This window comes from Pantherophis guttatus, chromosome 3 (assembly GCF_059756535.1).
Source record: "Pantherophis guttatus breed Tessera chromosome 3, ASM5975653v1, whole genome shotgun sequence".
Classification (NCBI taxonomy): domain Eukaryota; kingdom Metazoa; phylum Chordata; class Lepidosauria; order Squamata; family Colubridae; genus Pantherophis; species Pantherophis guttatus.
Window position 1 is genome coordinate 108068077 of NC_142065.1, and position 18627 is coordinate 108086703.

At 38.9% G+C, this 18627-nt stretch overlaps 1 protein-coding gene across 2 annotated transcripts; it reads left to right on the plus strand.

Annotated features, from left to right (window-relative positions):
• The first annotated feature begins 6305 nt into the window (after positions 1-6305).
• CCDC190 (coiled-coil domain containing 190) lies at positions 6306-14719 on the plus strand. 2 transcript variants are annotated; one of them, XM_034409803.3, is made up of 4 exons: positions 6306-6857; positions 9207-9423; positions 11770-11887; positions 12718-14719. In XM_034409803.3, the coding sequence occupies exons 2-4, from the start codon at positions 9249-9251 to the stop codon at positions 13304-13306; spliced, it is 882 nt and encodes a 293-aa protein (XP_034265694.1). In that variant the 5' UTR covers positions 6306-6857; positions 9207-9248; the 3' UTR covers positions 13307-14719. The 2 variants fall into 2 exon arrangements, with proteins under 2 accessions (XP_034265694.1, XP_034265696.1); XM_034409805.3 differs by having other exon boundaries at positions 6512-6857; positions 9124-9423.
• The last annotated feature ends 3908 nt before the right edge of the window (positions 14720-18627 follow it).

Sequence of the window (18627 nt, forward strand, 5' to 3'; positions counted from 1 at the left end):
GAAGACCATCTAATGGCCATGACCAGGGTGGCCTTCGCACAGGTTCACCTGGTGCACCAGTTGCGCCCTTTCCTGGACCGAGATGACCTTTGCACAGTCACTCATGCCCTGGTTACTTCCCACTTGGATTACTGCAATTCCCTCTACATGGGCCTGCCCCTGAAATGCACCCAGAGACTCCAGATGATCCAGAATGCAGCCGCACGGGTTGTTACGGGAGCCCCTCATTACTCCCATATAACACCCCTCCTGCGTGAGCTACACTGGTTACCAGTGGTTCTCCAGGTCCGCTTCAAGGTGCTAGTTCTCACCTATAAGGCCCTACATGACTTAGGTCTGGGATATTTGCAGGACCTTCTCCTGCCTGCCTCTCACCATCCTGTTCGCTCACATAGGGCCGCTCTCCTCAGGGTTCCAACGGCAAGCCAATGTCATCTTGCTATGCCCAGGGGTAGGGCGTTCTCTGTGGGTGCTCCCACCCTCTGGAATGAATTACCTACCAAGCTCTGGATGGTTCCTGATCTCCGTTCCTTCCGTCGGGACCTGAAGACTTGGCTATTCAAACAAATAGGCTGACTCTGATTCCGGGCTTTATTATTTACTATTAATTAGTTATTTGGTTTAAAATTGGATTTTATTGTACTTGTTTCTTAATTTGTGTTTGCCACCCTGAGTCCTTCAGGAGAATGGCGGCATATAAATACATGTAATAAATAAATAATAATAATCTGCACGCGACACCACCACTACCCATGCTTCCCCCGCTTTTGGCATGTATGGCACAGTGGACCCGGTAGGCCCATTTTTTTGCCCTCACCAGGTTCCAGAGGCTTTCTAGGAGCCTGGGGAGGGTGAAAACGGCCTTCTCCACCCATCCGGAGGCCCTCCGGAGGCCAGAAAAATGGCCCGTTTCCCGACTTCTGATGGGTCCGAAAGATCTGAAAATCAGCTGGCCGGCATGCACATGCGTGCTGGAGCTGAGCTAGGGCAACGCTTGTGTGCCAACAGATATGGCTCCGTGTGCCACCTGTGGCACGCGTGCCATAGGTTCGCCATCACGGCAACAGACCATCTCGCTGATTGCTGTATCTGAAGGATATAGAAACATCTGGTTGTTGTTTTTTTTTAAATGTCCCCACTAAATTCATTAAATTAAATGAAGAAGTTAAAGAAGTTACCCAGGCCTTATTATGCCAAAATAACACTACAGGTAGCCCTTGTGTTAAACAGCAATTGGTATCAGGATTGCCATCACTAAGCAATGTGATTGTAAAGCGTGATAGTGCATGATTGCACCACTTACCAATGACAATCATGGCAGTCCTGGTTGTCACTGTAACCCCAACACATGCAGGTTATTAAGTGAGTGGGGCCTTCCATGTGCCAGCCACAGCCAGGGACATGCCTAATGCAATAAAAAGATATCCCAATGAGAGCTAAGTGGGTGAAATAAATAGTCCTGAAGTTATTCAACAAACTCAAAAATACTTTTTTCAAAAGAAAAAAAGAAAAGAAACATGCATATTATAGATGTAAACTGCTTGTTGATATAAATCTTCCTTTCCTACCTGCCTACTACATTTTAAGAAGGAAGGTGTTTTTAATCATCATCATCATAATTGAAGCAGAAGTTAATAACTACAAGCCATTTTTTGACAATGATGACATAGGAAAGATTGCAACTTGGAACAAAGAAAGTAAATTGTAGAGTTCATGCATTAATGAATAAAATGAAAGAGAAAAACATGTCTCGCATGGAATTTCAGATCACAAATGCAGCAAGTACATATGGAAGGCAAGTAATAAATATCATTTCAGACTGAGGAAACAGGTTGTCGTGGAAATCTCTCTCTGCTGTCTTAGCCACTCTGATTTTCACCTGTTTCTGTTTTTCATTTTAAAAATGCACCAGATCTTATGTCACATTTAATAATCTTTTGGTTTAAAAATATTTACTCAGTGTTACCTAAAATCATGTATAACCTTTTCTATAAATTATTTTCAATATGGACTAATTTCTATTTTTCCTTTTAATTGGCAAAATTATGAACAATTTGATTTTGTTTTCATTAACTTTCTGGATTGGTATTTTTTTCCATGTCATCAGAGGTGGGTTCCAGCAGGTTCTGACCAGTTCTGGAGAACCAGTAGCGGAAATTTTGAATAATTCAGAGAACCGGTAGTAAAAATTCTGACTGGCCCCGCCCCCATCTATTCTCTGCCTCCCAAGTCCCAGCTGATTGGGAGGAAATGGGGATTTTGCAGTATCCTTCCCCCAGAGTGGGGTGGGAATGGAGATTTTACAGTATCCTTCCCACGCTCACCAAGCCACGCCCACCAAGCCATGCCATGCCCACCAAGCCACACCCATAGAACCGGTAGTAAAAAAATTTGAAACCCACCACTGCATGTCATCCATAGTATTCTATAACATAATGGAAAAACAAATAATATACAGCAAAAAAGACCAAAAAATAAACAATTAGGAAGTCAAAAAGAAAGAGAAGGAGGTAGAAGGAAAAGAAAAAACATTAATATCTAATTTAGGAACTAATGGAAAGGCACAAGTTTTAATTTATTCCTTAAGATGGAAATGGATCAACATGACAAATGTCAATACAGATTTTATTTAACTCCGTTATTATTTTTTCAGGCACATTTGTTACCAATAACCACTTGCTGAACATATAAAAACATATTTAAAAAGTCTCCTGAAACACTGGTTCCATCCTGTAAATAAACAAACATGTAACTTTTGTACACTAACATTTTCTAATATATTTGACACAGTTATTTTGTTTGAAAAGTGCAGAGGAATCTGTGCTCGTAGCTACAAAGGCAAATTACAATTCTGTTCTGTTTAAAGATGCCTTAATCAAGGGCACAAGATGTTCAGATTTCCAATGTGGATTGTCCATGATAAATCTGAGGCATCTCTGAGAGGTTCTCTTCCTAACTTGGCTCCCAGGCTTAGCTCCTAAAAATTTAGGTGGAATTACAGTGACACCTTGTGGTAGATAAAGAGCACCATTTTATTCCTATTCCACTTTCTGCATTGACAGTAGTAATCTTTCATTGCTCCTCCTGGAACTGGCCTTCTAGCAAATGCATTCCTTTTTATCCTGCTTGTCTTCCTTAAATATAATACTGAAAATAGAACATCAAAGAGCAGAAAGGTAAGAACTTAATCTTTCCTGCTATTTGGAGAATTCTAATTTTGACAACAATCTTTTGAAAAATTTTCTTACAGAAGTGACTGTCTTTTGCTTCAGTAGTGATAATGGAAAAATAATACCCTCAGCTAATGTGGCCTCCCATAGTGCCAAGGGAAGCAACCTATAGTCCCAGGACCACTGACAGTCACTGCCTCTTCTTTTTTTAGCTTTTAAGAGATTCTTGTGATTACGATTGCTGAAAACTGTTGGAACTTGCCAACTATTTAGAACATAGAATAATAGAGTTGGAAGGGATCTTGAAGGTCTTCTAGTCCAACCCCCTGCTCAAGCAGGAGACACTATACCTGTGATGGTGAACCTATGGCACGCTTGCCACAGATGGCATGAAGAGCCCTCTCTGCGGGCACGCAAGCCGTTGCCCCAGCTTAGCTCTATTGCACATGCGTGAGTGCCTCCTGCCAGCCAGGTGGTTTTTGGGTCTCTGGTGCACATGCCTGGGGGGCAGGGCACATGTGGGAGATGTGCATGCATGCGCAAGGGGGCGCATGCATGGGGATCACACATGCATGTGTGGGGTGCACATGCATGTGTGGGATGCACGTGGGGGTTGCACATGCATGTGCGGGGCTGGGGTACACATGGGGGTCACTCACATATGCACGCGGCAGACTGTACGTAGGGATTGCAGGCGTATGCATGGGGGGCACGCGCCTGCACATTGCATTATGGGTGTGCGTGCATGCACTTTCAGCACTTGGTGCCAAAAAGGTTAGCCATCACTGCACTGTACCATTTCAGATAAATGGTTGTCCAGTCTCTTTTTGAAAGCCTCTAATGATGGAGCATGGTTTATTTATTTAAAAATAAATAGATGAAAAGTGTGACCTAAAACCTCAAAGTAGGCATATTACAAGTCATCTCCCTATTTTTGGTCTCAAGCTATTCCTTTCCTGCAATGTACATAACCCTACGCATTTGATGCCTTTACAAAATGTTGACTGTGGCTCTTCGCCACGCAAGGGTTGCCCAATACTGCTGTAAGAAGAAACAATTTGACGTAATCTATTCTGATGTATTCAGCCCGGGAATTCAGACTGTGGAACCAGAACTGGGGAGGAATAAGGACCTAACCTGGAAAGTCAGTGCAGAAGATATATCAGTGCTGGAGGTCTTCTTCAGGTTCTTACTGCATTTTTAAAAAAAACAAACATTGCACTTCTGTAATTTAATAGTTTATTTTTATTTATTTTATTTAATTGTTTTGTCAACAACTACAAGGAAACAAGTATCAGTATAGACATAGACATGGCCACATGAAAAAATGGCACAAATAAATGAATATAAATAAGCAAAACATAGCCATAAACACATAAAATGAGTACATATAAATGGGGACAGTAGGACAGGGATGGTAGGCACACTGGTGCGCTTAGGCACGACCCCTTAGGGACCTCTTAAGAAATGTGTAAGGTCCACAGTAGACAGTTTAAGGTAAAAGGTATGGAGGTTAGAGAAACTAACAACAGTATCAGGTAGAGTGTTACAGGCATTTACTGCTCTATTGCTGAAGTCGTATTTTCTGCAATCAAGATTAGAGCGGATTACATTTAGTTTGTATCTATTGATAGCCCTTGTGTTATTGCGGGTGAAGTTAACTGTCAAGTGTTGATAATACAGTGTGGGTGGGATGGGGGTGGCTGGCATTGTTCTAGAGTACACAAACATGTTGCATGTTCATGTGATTATCTCTTCTCAACATTTTCACTATTGCTAGCACTCCCTAGAACCTAGGAAGGTAAGAATTGAGGCTGTAGAAATGCAAATCCTTACTATTTCTACAATAACTATCTGTTCCTCTTCAGGATTTCAGTTTGGATCCTTTCCTGGCCTTTTTTAGAGTTGCCAGGACCTGTAATAGGATTTTCTGCACGCTGAGGGGGTATTTACAGAGCTAGTGTTCTTCCATACTACTAAAGTACTCAAAATGTTAACAATTTTCATTCAGAAGTGTTTAGTCTTCTTTGTCAATATGTTGCTGTCTGAACCATACTAATAGCACCCTTGGCTACAGCCAACAATGGGGGGAAAAGCATGCAGCACCATTCAGAATATCTGGTGTTCTTTCCTGACCAATTATGCCATCCAAAACCAATATTTCAATCTGTTGTATGGCTGGGGGCTTTGGGATGCTTTTCTAGGAGCACTCAGAGGTGCATCATATGCTCAGGGGGAAACACAGACAAACAACCTGAGAGCCAACAAATCTCTTGGTTTCTTGTTGCTAGGATTTTGACACAATAGCAGCCTTTGTGGCACTGTGCATATTTGTCTTTTGCTTGATTATACATATCAGGTAAACTCCACAAAGAATGAAAAGAAGTTGTCCAGTGGCTCTTTAAGTCCCCTTCTTGGGGTTTTTGCATGCAGAAACTAAATATTGTGGAGAAAGATTACCTAATACAAAGCTGGATACCTGAAAGCCTTGGATGACCTCCCCAACATATTGTTACCATACTACTAGAGTATAACATAAAAAAAATAGGGAACATGTTTAAATATAGTCTTGGAAAGCAATCATATGAACTAATTTAGATATCATTCAAATGAAATCATATATATGGCCTTCCCCACAAATTTTTGGAGTGTGCCTCTGGCCAGACCTTAAAACATGAGTGCAGCCCTCAGCCTGAAACAAATTTTCCAACCCTGAAACTAACTAAGGGTCTAGGGCCGTGATGGTGAACCTCTGGCACACGTGCCAGAGGTGGCATGCAGAACTCTCTCTGTGGGCATGCACACCGTCACCAGCTACTCTTCCGGCACACACACACACACACACACACACACACACACACACACACATTCCGGTTTGGGTACTTGATACCTAAAAGTTTTGCTTTTCACTGGTCTTAGGGTTTAAGAAAAGGTCTCCACTTTCTTTGCCATTTGTTTTTATGTGTATTGATTTTTAACAGTCTAAAGCTTTGCTACTGTACCATAAGAGAGTTTATTTGGCGCTTGTGAAGTTTTTCCTGAGAAACTGGCAAACTCGACAAGTCTGTTCTCAGTATGACAGCATTTGACAGACTGCTTTGTGAACCTTTTATGAGAAATGAAGATGGTTCTAATGGGAAGGAGGAAGGGAGGAAGGAAGGGGAAAGGAAGGAAACCCATTTTTCATAATGATTTCTCAGCAAATGTATAGATTTCAATTGCATTGCATGGAGAGAAATTTTTGACAGAATTGACTTAATTATGTGTGTGAGAAAGAAGGAGGGAGGCAGGAACTGTAAAATTGGCACATTTTCTAATTGTGTTCTGTCTAAAGACTTCTTTCTTCTGGGCTGCTCATCTGAGTCAAGCAGCAGCTGAAGTTCCATAATCTCCGCCTTCCAGGCAACAAGCAACAATAGCTACAAAGGGATTTTCATGAAAGGATGAGAATGCACTGATTTCATTTGCTCTGTGGGCAGCCAGAGCTGCTGAAAGATTTTGCTTTTGCTTTCCTTGCTGCTGCACTTCCTCCATTTGCTCTTTTTTCCCCCTGAAGGGGACAGGAGACAGGCTAATGACAGCCTTTCTTGTCCCTTTGGATCATGCTGGGTTGATAATTTCCTCACCTAGCTTCACATTCATCTTGTGAAAAAGAGCATTCTTCACTTCAGCAAGAATTCTACAACTGTAAGTGCTATTGCTGTTTGTCAGTATTCTTCATATGTGCATTTGAGGCAGTGATGTACTACAGGTAGAGTGGATATTGTGGATATTTGAATTTTTCCCCATTTTTGTTCAATAGTCTCACTGAAGTTATCATGTCAAAACCAATCTTCCATAGGTCTTTTCTGCTTGGTTACCCATAAATTTCAGTAAAGAAAGTTCTGGGTTCACCTGAATAGTAGTTTTTAAAATTCTTTGTATCATTATTATGCATGGGTATCACTTTTCCTCCCCTTTTTCTCAAGTCTACCATGCATGGTAAAATGAGTCTTTTCCACATTTTCAACACTGATTAGAATACCTTTCTACACCTTGGATAAATCATCATTCTGTAAGAGTTCTTTCTTAAATTGTAATAATATGAATTTTAGTCCTTTAGCCACATTCTCTCCCATTGGTCCATCTGAACATTATAACCAAATTCTTAGCCTATTTTATCATCTTTAACTTGTTCTTCCTCCATTTTAACTCTCAGCAAAAGTTTGTACAGTTTAGCAATCACAAATTAAATTTCAAATTCTATTCTATGTTTTTGAATTCCAATTACTTTTTTATTTATCTTTCTCTTAATTGTACATATTTAAGTTTCCCATGTTCTTCTTCTAACAAATCTTGATGTGTTAACCATTTTTCTTTACCCACTGTTTATTTTTCATAATGTAAAATGTTTGGGCTGAAATCAGTAAAGCCATTTTTGGGCACAGCTGGGGTCTGTACTAGCTATTCCTTATTCATAGTATGGCACTTCTAACATAATGGTTTTTAAGTCTACATTAACCTTGTCATGCCATTAAAAAAAATACCATCCAAACCTGAGATTGTGTCCTTCTAATTCTAACACAAACAAATGTGTTCTGATTTATTGGCCTGAAACACTCTGGTGATGTTTCTGATGCCTTTGCTAATTGTGTCAGAATCCCGGAGTTCTCTGCATTCCACCCTATCCCTTCTTTGTTTTGCTTTCTTAACAAATATGGGACACCTAGGGGGAAAAACTTCAGGACAAACCTTAAAACTACCATACTTGCATAGTTTGGAAAGCACCCTTCAAGTTCCTTGTTGCTGCTCTCATAAGTTGGAGAGAGGACATAGAAATAAATAATTTAAGACAGCACTGGCATAATAGGTTCATTTGAACTTTAAAAGGGGCAAGTCAACACAAATGTTTATCTTTGAAGATTACACAACTGAATTAACAAAATATATTAACTATGGGTTGAGCAACAACTCTTTGCATAGCAACTCAATCCCATGAACATAACAGAAACCTGTTCTATTCTGAATATATATATATATATATATATATATATATATATATATATATATATGCAAAAAACTTAGAAAAAGATGGGATGCCATTCCTTGGGATGGGATGGGATGCCCTCAAGTCTTGAGTTTGCTGACATAGATAAATCTTAGCCTTTCTATGATGCAGTAGAGTGAGTGAGTGCATTCTGGGCCATGAAGTCCTAGACTCAAAAACTACTTCATTTAAAATGTTTTAATTTTTAAAAGTATTTAAATTAAAAAATATATATTTAATAAAGACTCTAGCCCTCAGATTCAAATTTTGCTTACATTGGAGGAAAATATAAAGCTGCAGTTTTTGCATTTTGTACCCTATGACATTTGGAAGGGCATATATCTTCTAGAATAGCATTTATTTTTTTTCTCCCAAGACCCCTTCCCACTTTTAAAAATTATGGAAGACCCAGAAGTGGTTTTCTTTGTATGAGTTATATTTATCGGTATTTACCATAATTAAAAATAAAACTTGAGGCATTCACTACTGCTGCCACTTCTCATGATTTGATGTTTGGTGGGATTTTAATATTTTTATTTTTCAAGGTAGGTTGGCAAATGATTTTGATTCAGTAGACCCCTGAGAGGGTCTTGAGGGGCACTTTGAGAACAGCTGTTCTAAAGAGGAAGGAAGAAGGAAGACAGGGTTATATTTTCCTCCTACTTTTCTTCAGAGTGAATCTGAAGGACCTAAAGAAGAAGCTTTCCATTCATGCAGTCAAAACTATGAGCAACTGTCATAGGGGATGGCAGAGTCTGGCAATTGCTTTCCTGTAGAAAATTAGCCAACTAGCAATGCCGATGCACTGATGACCCTGACATGGGTTACTTCTGACAGATTTGAAAGTTGATAGACAGAAATGTTCTAGTGCCACAGGTCAGAAAAATGTTTGGAAAGAGGGTTAAATAATACATTTTTCTGTTTCAGGATAACATTATCCCAAGGTAAAGAGCGACTGGAAGTGAAGTCCCAAGGATGGTCAATACCAGATGTTTCTTCTTTCTTTCTAGGATAACCATCGATAGGTTTTTCTGCAGCCTTTTCAAATAAACATGGCAGAGGGAGGAGCTTCAAGGCACTGGGAGGCAAAGAGACGTGATGTCAAGAGGGCAGAGGCCAGGCTTACCCTAGGACTGCGCAGTTTAGAAGAAGCCCGGCTCTACTGTCTGAACACCATGACCAGGGAACAGCAGCGACTCCAGCAGGAACTCCTAAGGTTACAGAAAAGTGAGGGTGCCTTTGCCTCTTTTCATCCAACATTTTGACATGAAATCTCTACTTTCTAGTTGTTTAGCAACAACAGAGTAGAATTGATTTGCAGGAGTTGAGAAATGTTGCCAAAGTTGTCTTAAGAAAACTCCATGGTTAGAAATAGTGTAATTCAGCTTGGGAAGAAAATTCCACCTCTACCAACTTACTGGCCCTAGTCAAATACAATTAGGGTTTACTAGTTATATATAATTTGAATGCCAAATTAAACAAAGATATTTCAGTTTGCTAATTTTTCTAGGAGCCAGTTTGGTGCCCTGGTTAGGATATCAGCCTAAAAACTAAGAGATTGTTAGTTCTAGTTCCAAAAGCTAGCTGGGTGACTTTGGACCAGTGGTGGGTTGCCGCCAGTTCACACTGGTTCTATAGAACCGGTAGTAAAACCGGCGGGAGGCTCCACCCACCGACCCCAAAATCATCAAAATGCTTCTGCGCGTGAGCGGCCCCATTGCAAACTGGTAGTAAAGGAAAGTAGAACCAATCTACTATTTTGGACCAATCAGTTTCCTTCAGCACCAGTTAAAAGGCAATGGCAAACCATTTCTGAAAAACCTTGCCAAGAAATCTGCAGGGACTAGTTCAATTGGTCTCCAGGAATCAAAAATTGACCTGAATGCACAAACTCCCCCACCCCAAAATCCATAGAGTGTGTTTTCCTTCAAAATAACACATTAAAAGTATCTCAGATATGAAATTTCATATTTTTAAGTTTTCAAGTCTTTTGTCAGGGGCCTTCACAAGAATATCTGTGGAAACTTAACTCAAGTCCTATGATAAAATAATATACCTTATTATGGAATAGCAATAGTGAAAAAGCAATTAGATAGCTGAATAAACAGCTCTTCTAATAGAGAAATATAAACACTCCCAACAATCTGTGATAAAACCACTGCTTTTAATTTAAATCATCTGAAAGTACTTTATAAAATACACAGTAAATTATTCTAAGTCCATAAAAGATATAATTTTAAAAAGTGTGATAAATTACAGGAATATTATTTCCAATTGGAGCAAAAGGATATGAAAATGTCAAATGTAGTGCAGTATAAGCAAATGTTACATATGAATAATTAACATATAATAGGCAACTGGAAGAGTAAAAACACAGTGTAGGGTGAGTTTTAAAAGTGATTTAAGAGGATTAGACAAGTCATTGTGATTATGTATATCTTCCATTATTTTATTTTATTTTTCTTCAACTGATTGGTAGCTATGTTTTACTTGTGGACTTATAGAAGGGAGAGGCTCTGATCCACTGTAGTGATTATTTTATTTCTTGTGATACCACTCATTATTGCATGAGAACAATGAATAATATGAGAACAATAAGAACATGAATTCAAAGATGCTAAGATCAAAAATAGAAAGATCAACAATTAAAAGGCTGCTTTAATTTGAGTCTTTTTAGAACCTTTAAGAGCTGATCAAGAATTCAACATGGTGTGCATTCCTGGAGCAGGTAAAGAGAAGTTACAACCTCAGTTTGCTCCAAGACATCCTGCAGTAACTTGGGGCAAATCTCTTTGGATTAATTTAATAAACAGGGAGGATGATTTGCATTGTTAGACCTCTGGAAAGTTAAAATCCCAGTACTCTCCAGCCAGTGTGCCTTTTGAGCTAGTCTAAGTTTACAAAGAATATGTTTGTAGGCACCTTGCAGTTAATTAGTAGATATAGTTTTACCATGATACAGAAAGAAGAGCATATGCTACAGAACACTCCATCTCTTTCTGTCCTCCTTTTGCCACATCCATTTTAGACTTCAAAGACAAAGGAAGAAGGGATATTCCAGATATCTAGCCAGCTCGAGTCCAGTTAAGTGGGTTACTTCATACCTGCTTTCTCTTAACTGGTCTGCTGATGGAAAATCAAGCTTCCCTTCTGAAGATTGTGTTAATCTTCTGCTCATCACACAGTTCAAGGAATATATCAATTTAAATAATGATCTTACCCAGAAAAAAAAAGTCTTGTTGCACCTTAAAAGCCATTATATTGTGTGGCTTCATGGGCTCAAATTCACTTCAACAAATGCACAATGCAGTGTCCCAGCTGAGGAGAAGAGAAAAAAGAAATTCTCCTTTGAGGGGGATAAAAGACGGTTGAACAATAAACATGAACTTGGATAGATTTAAGAGACCCTTCCTTTATTTTCAAATTGGCACTCCTTGATGGCTTTTCACTGGAAATAACAGAGGGGGGGGGAAATCATCATTCTCAGACAGTTCACATGTGCTCTCTTATTATTGTCTAGTCTGCCTTTAGAGATGAAACTGGATAGCAATTATTTCTTTACCTCTTTCTTAGGCCGATCCAAGCAGAAATTCTCATTGGGCCCTGGACATATTCACTTTAAAGCAACATTTCCTCTACCTCCTTCTCTGGTTGTGCAGAATTCTGGTGACTTCCATTATACAGGATTACGGTAAAACAAATGTCTCATTTGAGTTGTTCAGTGATATAGGAGCCTTGGCTGTCTACATTGGCAAGTTCTACCTTATTAGTTGGCTGCAGTTGGCTGCACTTGTAGCTTTAAATTGAAAGGCAAAGATGAGATCCCTCAGGGATGGTACGCTGTCAGTGTAACTGCAAGAAACTAAGATGCAAGTGGTCCAGGTTACACACTTAGAAGGACCAGGCCTTATTGAATTTAGTGAGCCCCTGGTATTCCTGATCAACAGCTATTGTGTGGCTCTTCAGTCTTTTCAGTGGTATTTCTACTAAGAAGAAAACATTTGGAAGAAGCCACCAGAAAACATGATGGAGGGGGAGGTTACAGAGATAAAAGCCTCTTACAATAGTCATGAATGAGCTAACCTAATTGTGCAGCTGCATTGCCTTACAATGGAAATTCCACTCCCAATTGTAATTATAATTGTAAGCTACCCAGAATTACTCTATGGCAAGATGGATGGCAAATAGATTTTGCAAATAAATAAATAGTGATTAGTGGTTGTAAGCCAAGGACTACCTGTGAGGAGAAGGAAGTTGGAGGTGAGTAGCAGTGGGCCACATTCATTTATTACCAATGATATGAACAGGAACTATTTTAAAGACTTGCAGGTGAGAAAAGGTTTGTTTCCTGTCAATTTTCTTTTCTCTCCTGAAGCAAGACACTGCCAGGCAAGATAATGATCTCCAGTAGGATGGATTAGATAGATGGGTTTTCCATGCCTCCATTAGAGACTACAATCCATTGATTACTTGTGAAAAGAATCCTAATGAAAGAATAGCATTTCTCTCCTCCTTTTCTAGATCTCGAAGAAAAACATTGCCTAAGACTGGGGAAGTTGCATGGACAAAGCAATCTCCCATCCATCCATGGAAGCTCAGTGGAGATGTCTCTGGTTGTGAAGGAAAGAGAAAGGGGCACTTGCCACCCTTGGAGGCCAAAGACCCAAATGTTGCTGATGACAGAGATATGAGCAGCCTTAAAGACTCCATGGCTAAACAGCTAAATATTTCAGCAGAGTCTGTGGACCAGACTGATATCATAGAAGAGCAAGGAAAAGACTCAATGAAAGAAGAGCCAAGGGATTCTCAAGCCAAAGATACCATGGCCATCACCAAACCCATGAATCTCCCTGAGAATCGAAGATCTTCTCTTGATCGTGAGAAGCTGATCATGGATCCTGAGGCCTATGCTGCTGATGGACGCCTAAGGACTATGTACAACAGGCCTGATTTCCTCAAATCTTATGGTGAAGTTAGGAAAGCCCGCTATATTCGGCATAAGGGCATTCCAGCCTGGGAAAAGGAGCTCAACCTTCAAGATATATTTGGGCACAAAAAAAACATGGGGCATTCCACCCAGGAAATGGTTGCTGCCAAAACTAAGCCCTAAGCAGGCGGAATGGGCAGATCTAGCAAAGTAAAGTACCAAGAGGCCTCTATTGAAAAGGCTGCAGAGACAAGATCATTTAGCTACTTGCAACAGGCTAGCTAAATGCAGCCTGGTCTCAACAGGCAGCAAAAACAGGTCTTTTATTTAGTCTCTGGTGGGTTGCTGTGCACAAGGACAAGGTGGGGAAGGAGGGGTGGGAAAAGGGGAGGTAAAGGCTCAAAGGTTCATTGGGAACATACAATTTGAGATCAATGAATACTTGGTGACTTAGTTTTATAAGAAGTAGTAATCAAGTCACTCATGGCTTAAACCATACTGACAGGGCCGGATTTTCCTATAGGCTAACTAGGCTTCAGCCTAGGGCCTCAAGATCAAGAAGGGCCTACATTCCCTACATTCAAATTGTTAGCAAAATTAAAATTACACTTTCACTATAGGTGAAAGGGCCTCATAAGTAGAATAGCCTAGGGCCTCTTTTCATCTAAATCCGGCCCTGCATACTGATATGAAGGAGGTTTGGGGAAAGGATATACATGATGGACTGTGACAGTTCCTATTCCAATTTTTTTCTCTAGAAGAAACTGGTAATTCTAAGTACATTTTGTGCATTAGATTCCAATACTGTACTAAAAATTAAAAGTAAATCAAAATAGGTAACAGAGCAGGATGTTTTTTAAAGCCGGGTCTTGGTTAACATATTTTGACATATTTTGAGCTGATAAACATTTTTAGCATTTTGGTATGTAAATCCCGCCCCCAGCTTGCCTTTTAGTTTTTAATGAGGGAGGGGGAGAAAATAGCTATAGAGTGAATCTTCAATTCAGTTTGGCTCCTGGCATCTCTCTAGATGAGTCCCTGCCATTTTCTTGTCCCTGCCATTTTCCTAGCAAGTTTTCATAAGTGATTTGGCATTACCTTCTTCCAGCAATATTATGTAATGCCTTTATTGGGTCCAGCCAAAATGGCACAAAAATATGTGTATATTTCCTTCAGAGCAATCTATTAGGCTAAAATTGTTTCTAGAAAGTGAACAATTAAAAAAAAAGCAGGAAAGTTCAGACATTAGGGCATATATGGTGCCTGTGAGTTCTGTACTTTAAACTCAATCTGAATACATAAGATGCTGATTGCAGATATCAGATTAAAGACCTGACACTGAAATCTGCAGGTATCAGATTAAATTTAACATTCTAGGATAAAGAAATGATGAGTTCCTCATTTTTGTAAACAATATGGTAGTCTATAAATTTGTCTCTTTCTCTGACAAGTTTGCTTTCTGGTTCTAGATGATTGACAGTCCAGTTCTTCATAGCAGCCAATGTGTTCTCAGAATTAAAAACATATCTTAAAAACATGTTTCAAAAAGATTAAAGGCACTTATTGAATTGCTTCATTAAAAACTCCAAACAATAATACCAATGTGCTTTTTTACTTAAAATGTCATAAATTAGTAAGTAAGCTTTCAAGGTTTGAAGAAACCAGAAGATGGCTCACTGTTTTGAGAGGTCGCTTTCAAATGGAGCTTCAAGCTAGGGGACACAGTAAAGCCCTACAAGGGATTTATCAGAATTGTCCACTGGTGCTAGACTGCTTAGCTGGCAGGACTCTGACTTGTTCTAACCGCACAGACTTTTCTGGTTTCCTGGATGCCTAAGTGTCATGGCAGGACTAGCTATGAGGCAAGACACCACTATCCCAGCAGCAGGGAAAGCCCTTCCATTCTGTGACTGGAAATACAGAGTCCTATGAATGATGGTTATAACTATTTGGCATCAGTACCATGACATTAATCAAGTAGCACAAGCCACATCTTCCCCAACTTTGGTTAGAATTTTTTGCTAGTTTCTAAAACTCTCTTTTTTAGTCTGAATTATAGCTATATATGTATTTGGATTCACATATATTTCTTTTTAAGAATAAAAAATACACTCCTCTACCTTGAACCCCCACTGATACTACAATTCTGACAAACCCAGCCAGCATGACCTTATATCCAAGAAATTAAGACTTCCATTCCCCTTAATAATGTTTGATTAGGAGAATCAGCTCATTTAGTGCAAATACATACTGGGAATGATAAAATTAGAGATACTTCAGTTAAATTCGGTTACCATTTCAATTTTCTGTAACACAACCATTACTTTTCATCAGCATTTGGAAACTCATGAGAGTATGTGTGGGCTTCCAAATGTTATAGTCTAGGAAATATAAATTTAGCATTTGTTATTAAAATGTTCTGGGAAATGGATGGTTCCATTATGCTATACTTTCTTTTTTGAATATCCCCTTTATGTGATTATGGGTTTGAGCATCCTCTTTTCCAAAACTAAGAAAGTCTAGATCCGGTCAAAGATTGGGTGTGGGACTACTTAGAAATGCTCCAATACCATATTTGATTTGCAAACTCTATTTAAATATACCCCAAAGACACTTCAGGCTCCCCTGGATCTTTTATGCCTTTATTTTTCAGTAATCTAAAGAAGAGATCTTTTTAGCCTTTCAAGACCCTGGCAAAATTATTTATCTTCACTGATGCATTGCAGTTATTGCACATTTGGTAGGTTGTTTTGGCAGGGAGCATTTTTAAACAGGTCTGATAATCTGGTACTCTTTACAGTGTATTGACCTACCATATTTTTCAGAATATAGGACACACCTTTTTCCCCCCTAAAAGGGGGTGAAAATTTAGGTGCGTCTTATACAACGAATGTAGCCCCGCCCACCCACTGGCCCCCATCATTTGGCCTCTGCCTCCCAGCAGTTTACCTTCTTGCAGCAAGCAGCAAGAAGAAACAACTTGTTTCAGCTTCAGCACATCCTAATTAGCACAAGTTGATTGGATCGGCCTCCTGACTCTCGGCTGTTTTACTCTCAGCTGTTTTGTACAGCCTCTGCTGCTTGCTGCAAGGAGGTAAATTGCTAAGAACAGATTTTTTTTTCTTGTGCTAATCAAGCTATGCTGAAAATGAAAATGAAAGTAAAGCAGGCTATTTGCTGTTTGCTGCAACGAGGCAAAATTGCGCAGAGGCAGATTTCTTTTTCTTGTTTTCCTACCAAAAACGGTAGGTGCGTCTTTTTTTATATATATAAATTTTATTGAATAGACAAATATATTACAATTCAACCTTTTCGGTTTGGCAACGTGTAGTCATACTATATGCTTATAAATATGGTAGCTAATAGGTTGTATAGATGATTTACAGTTAGAACATAGGATATTTATGAAATTAATATATTATAAGTCATAATATAATAATACATAAGTTAGTAGTTAAGCGTTGTCCCCCTTAGTAGTTAACTTTTGCATTTATTTCCCAACCACCTATACCACAAATCCCATACCGTATAAAACTCGGAATCCTCCTTCTCATTTAGTACATATGTTAATTACACATTTCTGCGCATTCCAATATTTTGTTAACTATGTGTTCCTCAGTTGGACAACTTTTCTCCTTCCAATGTTGTGCATAAGAGATTCTCGCAGCTGTGACGATGTGGATAATTAGATATTTCTTCTTCTTCCCATATGCTCGTTTCAAAACTCCCAGGAGGTAGATTTCTGGTATAAAGGCAATATCCTCCTCTATTATTTCTTGGATCCATTTTTGTATCAATTTCCAGAATTTCCTCACTTCAGGACACGTCCACCACATATGGTAGAAAGTACCTTGCCAATGACCGCATTTCCAACACTTGGGGTTTGCGTTTGGGTATATCTTTGCAATCCTAGATGGTGCTAGATGCCACCTATACAGCATTTTATACTGATTCTCCTTGTAAGTTACCGCTCTTGTCAGCTTCAGGTTATTGTTCCACACTTCTTCCCAATCATCTAGATTTATTTTTGATCCGATATTCCTCCCCCAAGCAATCATCTGGTCCTTGAGTATTTCCCCTTCTCTATCATATTCAAGCAGGTATGAATATAATTTAGCTAATAATTTGTTCTCACCACCCATCCATATCTTATCAAAGCTATTTGTTCCCATTTCTATACCATCTTCCTGCTTGTCCTTCCTATATCGGGATTTAATGCAAGTGGCATTGGCCTTCCTTGATGCTCAGAAGGCCTTCGACAATTTAAATTGGAGATTCATGATCCAGCAAATCAAAAGGATGAATTTTGGGGAGCGCTTTGAGAATGTGATAAACACAATTTATGATAAGCAGAGAGCAAACATTATACTTAATGGAGATATGACTAAAACACTCCAGATCGGCAAAGGAGTAAGACAGGGTTGCCCGCTCTCACCACTCTTATTCATACTGGCTTTGGAGGTGTTGTTAAGGAAAATTAGGCAGAATAATGAGATCAGAGGACTGGAAATAAGGAAAGAAAAATTCAAAATTCAAGCATTTGCCGATGATGTGGTATTGATCATGGAGGAGCCGCTAACAACCGGGAAAAGAGTATTGGAAGAGATAGATGAGTATGGGAGGTTATCTGGATTTAAATTAAATAAGACTAAAACCAAAATGTTAACTAAAAATATTACAGCAGGAGATCAGAAAATCTTAGAAGAAAATTTGGGCATCCAAATAGTTAAAAACATAAAATATTTAGGGATTTGGATTACAGCTAGATGCTCAACCCTGAAAGAGGACAACTATATACCACTACTGGCAAAAATCAAGCAAGATTTGGAATGATGGGGGAAGTTACAAATTTCACTATTAGGTAGGATAGCCACCGTCAAAATGAGTTTTCTCCCCAAATTGATATATTTATTCCAAACTACGCCAGTCAATGTAGGAAAAAAATATTTTGTAGAACTAAACAAGATAGTCAGGTGCGTCTTATAGTCTGAAGCGTCTTATACTCTGAAAAATACGGTAATTCTATTGCTATTGGCTTTCTTGACTGGAGTTGAGTATTGGTATCCAGGATCCCTAGAAAGTACCAAGCTGCCCGGATCTTCCTCAATATTTATCAGAGACTCACTCAAGCTACAGTGACTTCTGTATAGACATAAATCAGATTGTACTGTAACTTGCCTGCAATCATTAGAAGAATTTATTTCAAATAAAAACAGTGATGGAAAAAACCTAGGATGTCTTAACTTAATATTAAGTTATTAAGGTACTACTTATAGGCATGTATGTTATTTGTTTTGTTGTTCTGTTTGTCATTTATCTGGTGTGTTGTCTTTTTTAATGATAAATGTAAATAAAGATTTTTTTTTTTTTTAAAAAGATCATCTTGCTGTTGAGATACAACTTATTCCAAAGTAAGTTGTATCTGAACCGCAAAATAATGTTAACCATATACACGGTTATTCAGAGATAAATTCCATTTTCAAAATTGGGACATACTCAGTGGT

Coding starts and splice junctions, on each gene's coding strand:
- CCDC190 (XM_034409803.3), top strand. CDS start 9,249: ATGGCAGAGGGAGGAGCTTCAAGGCACTGGGAGGCAAAGAGACGTGAT. Junction 9,424..11,769: donor ACTCCTAAGGTTACAGAAAA/GTGAGGGTGCCT, acceptor CCTCTTTCTTAG/GCCGATCCAAGCAGAAATTC. Junction 11,888..12,717: donor TTCCATTATACAGGATTACG/GTAAAACAAATG, acceptor CTCCTTTTCTAG/ATCTCGAAGAAAAACATTGC.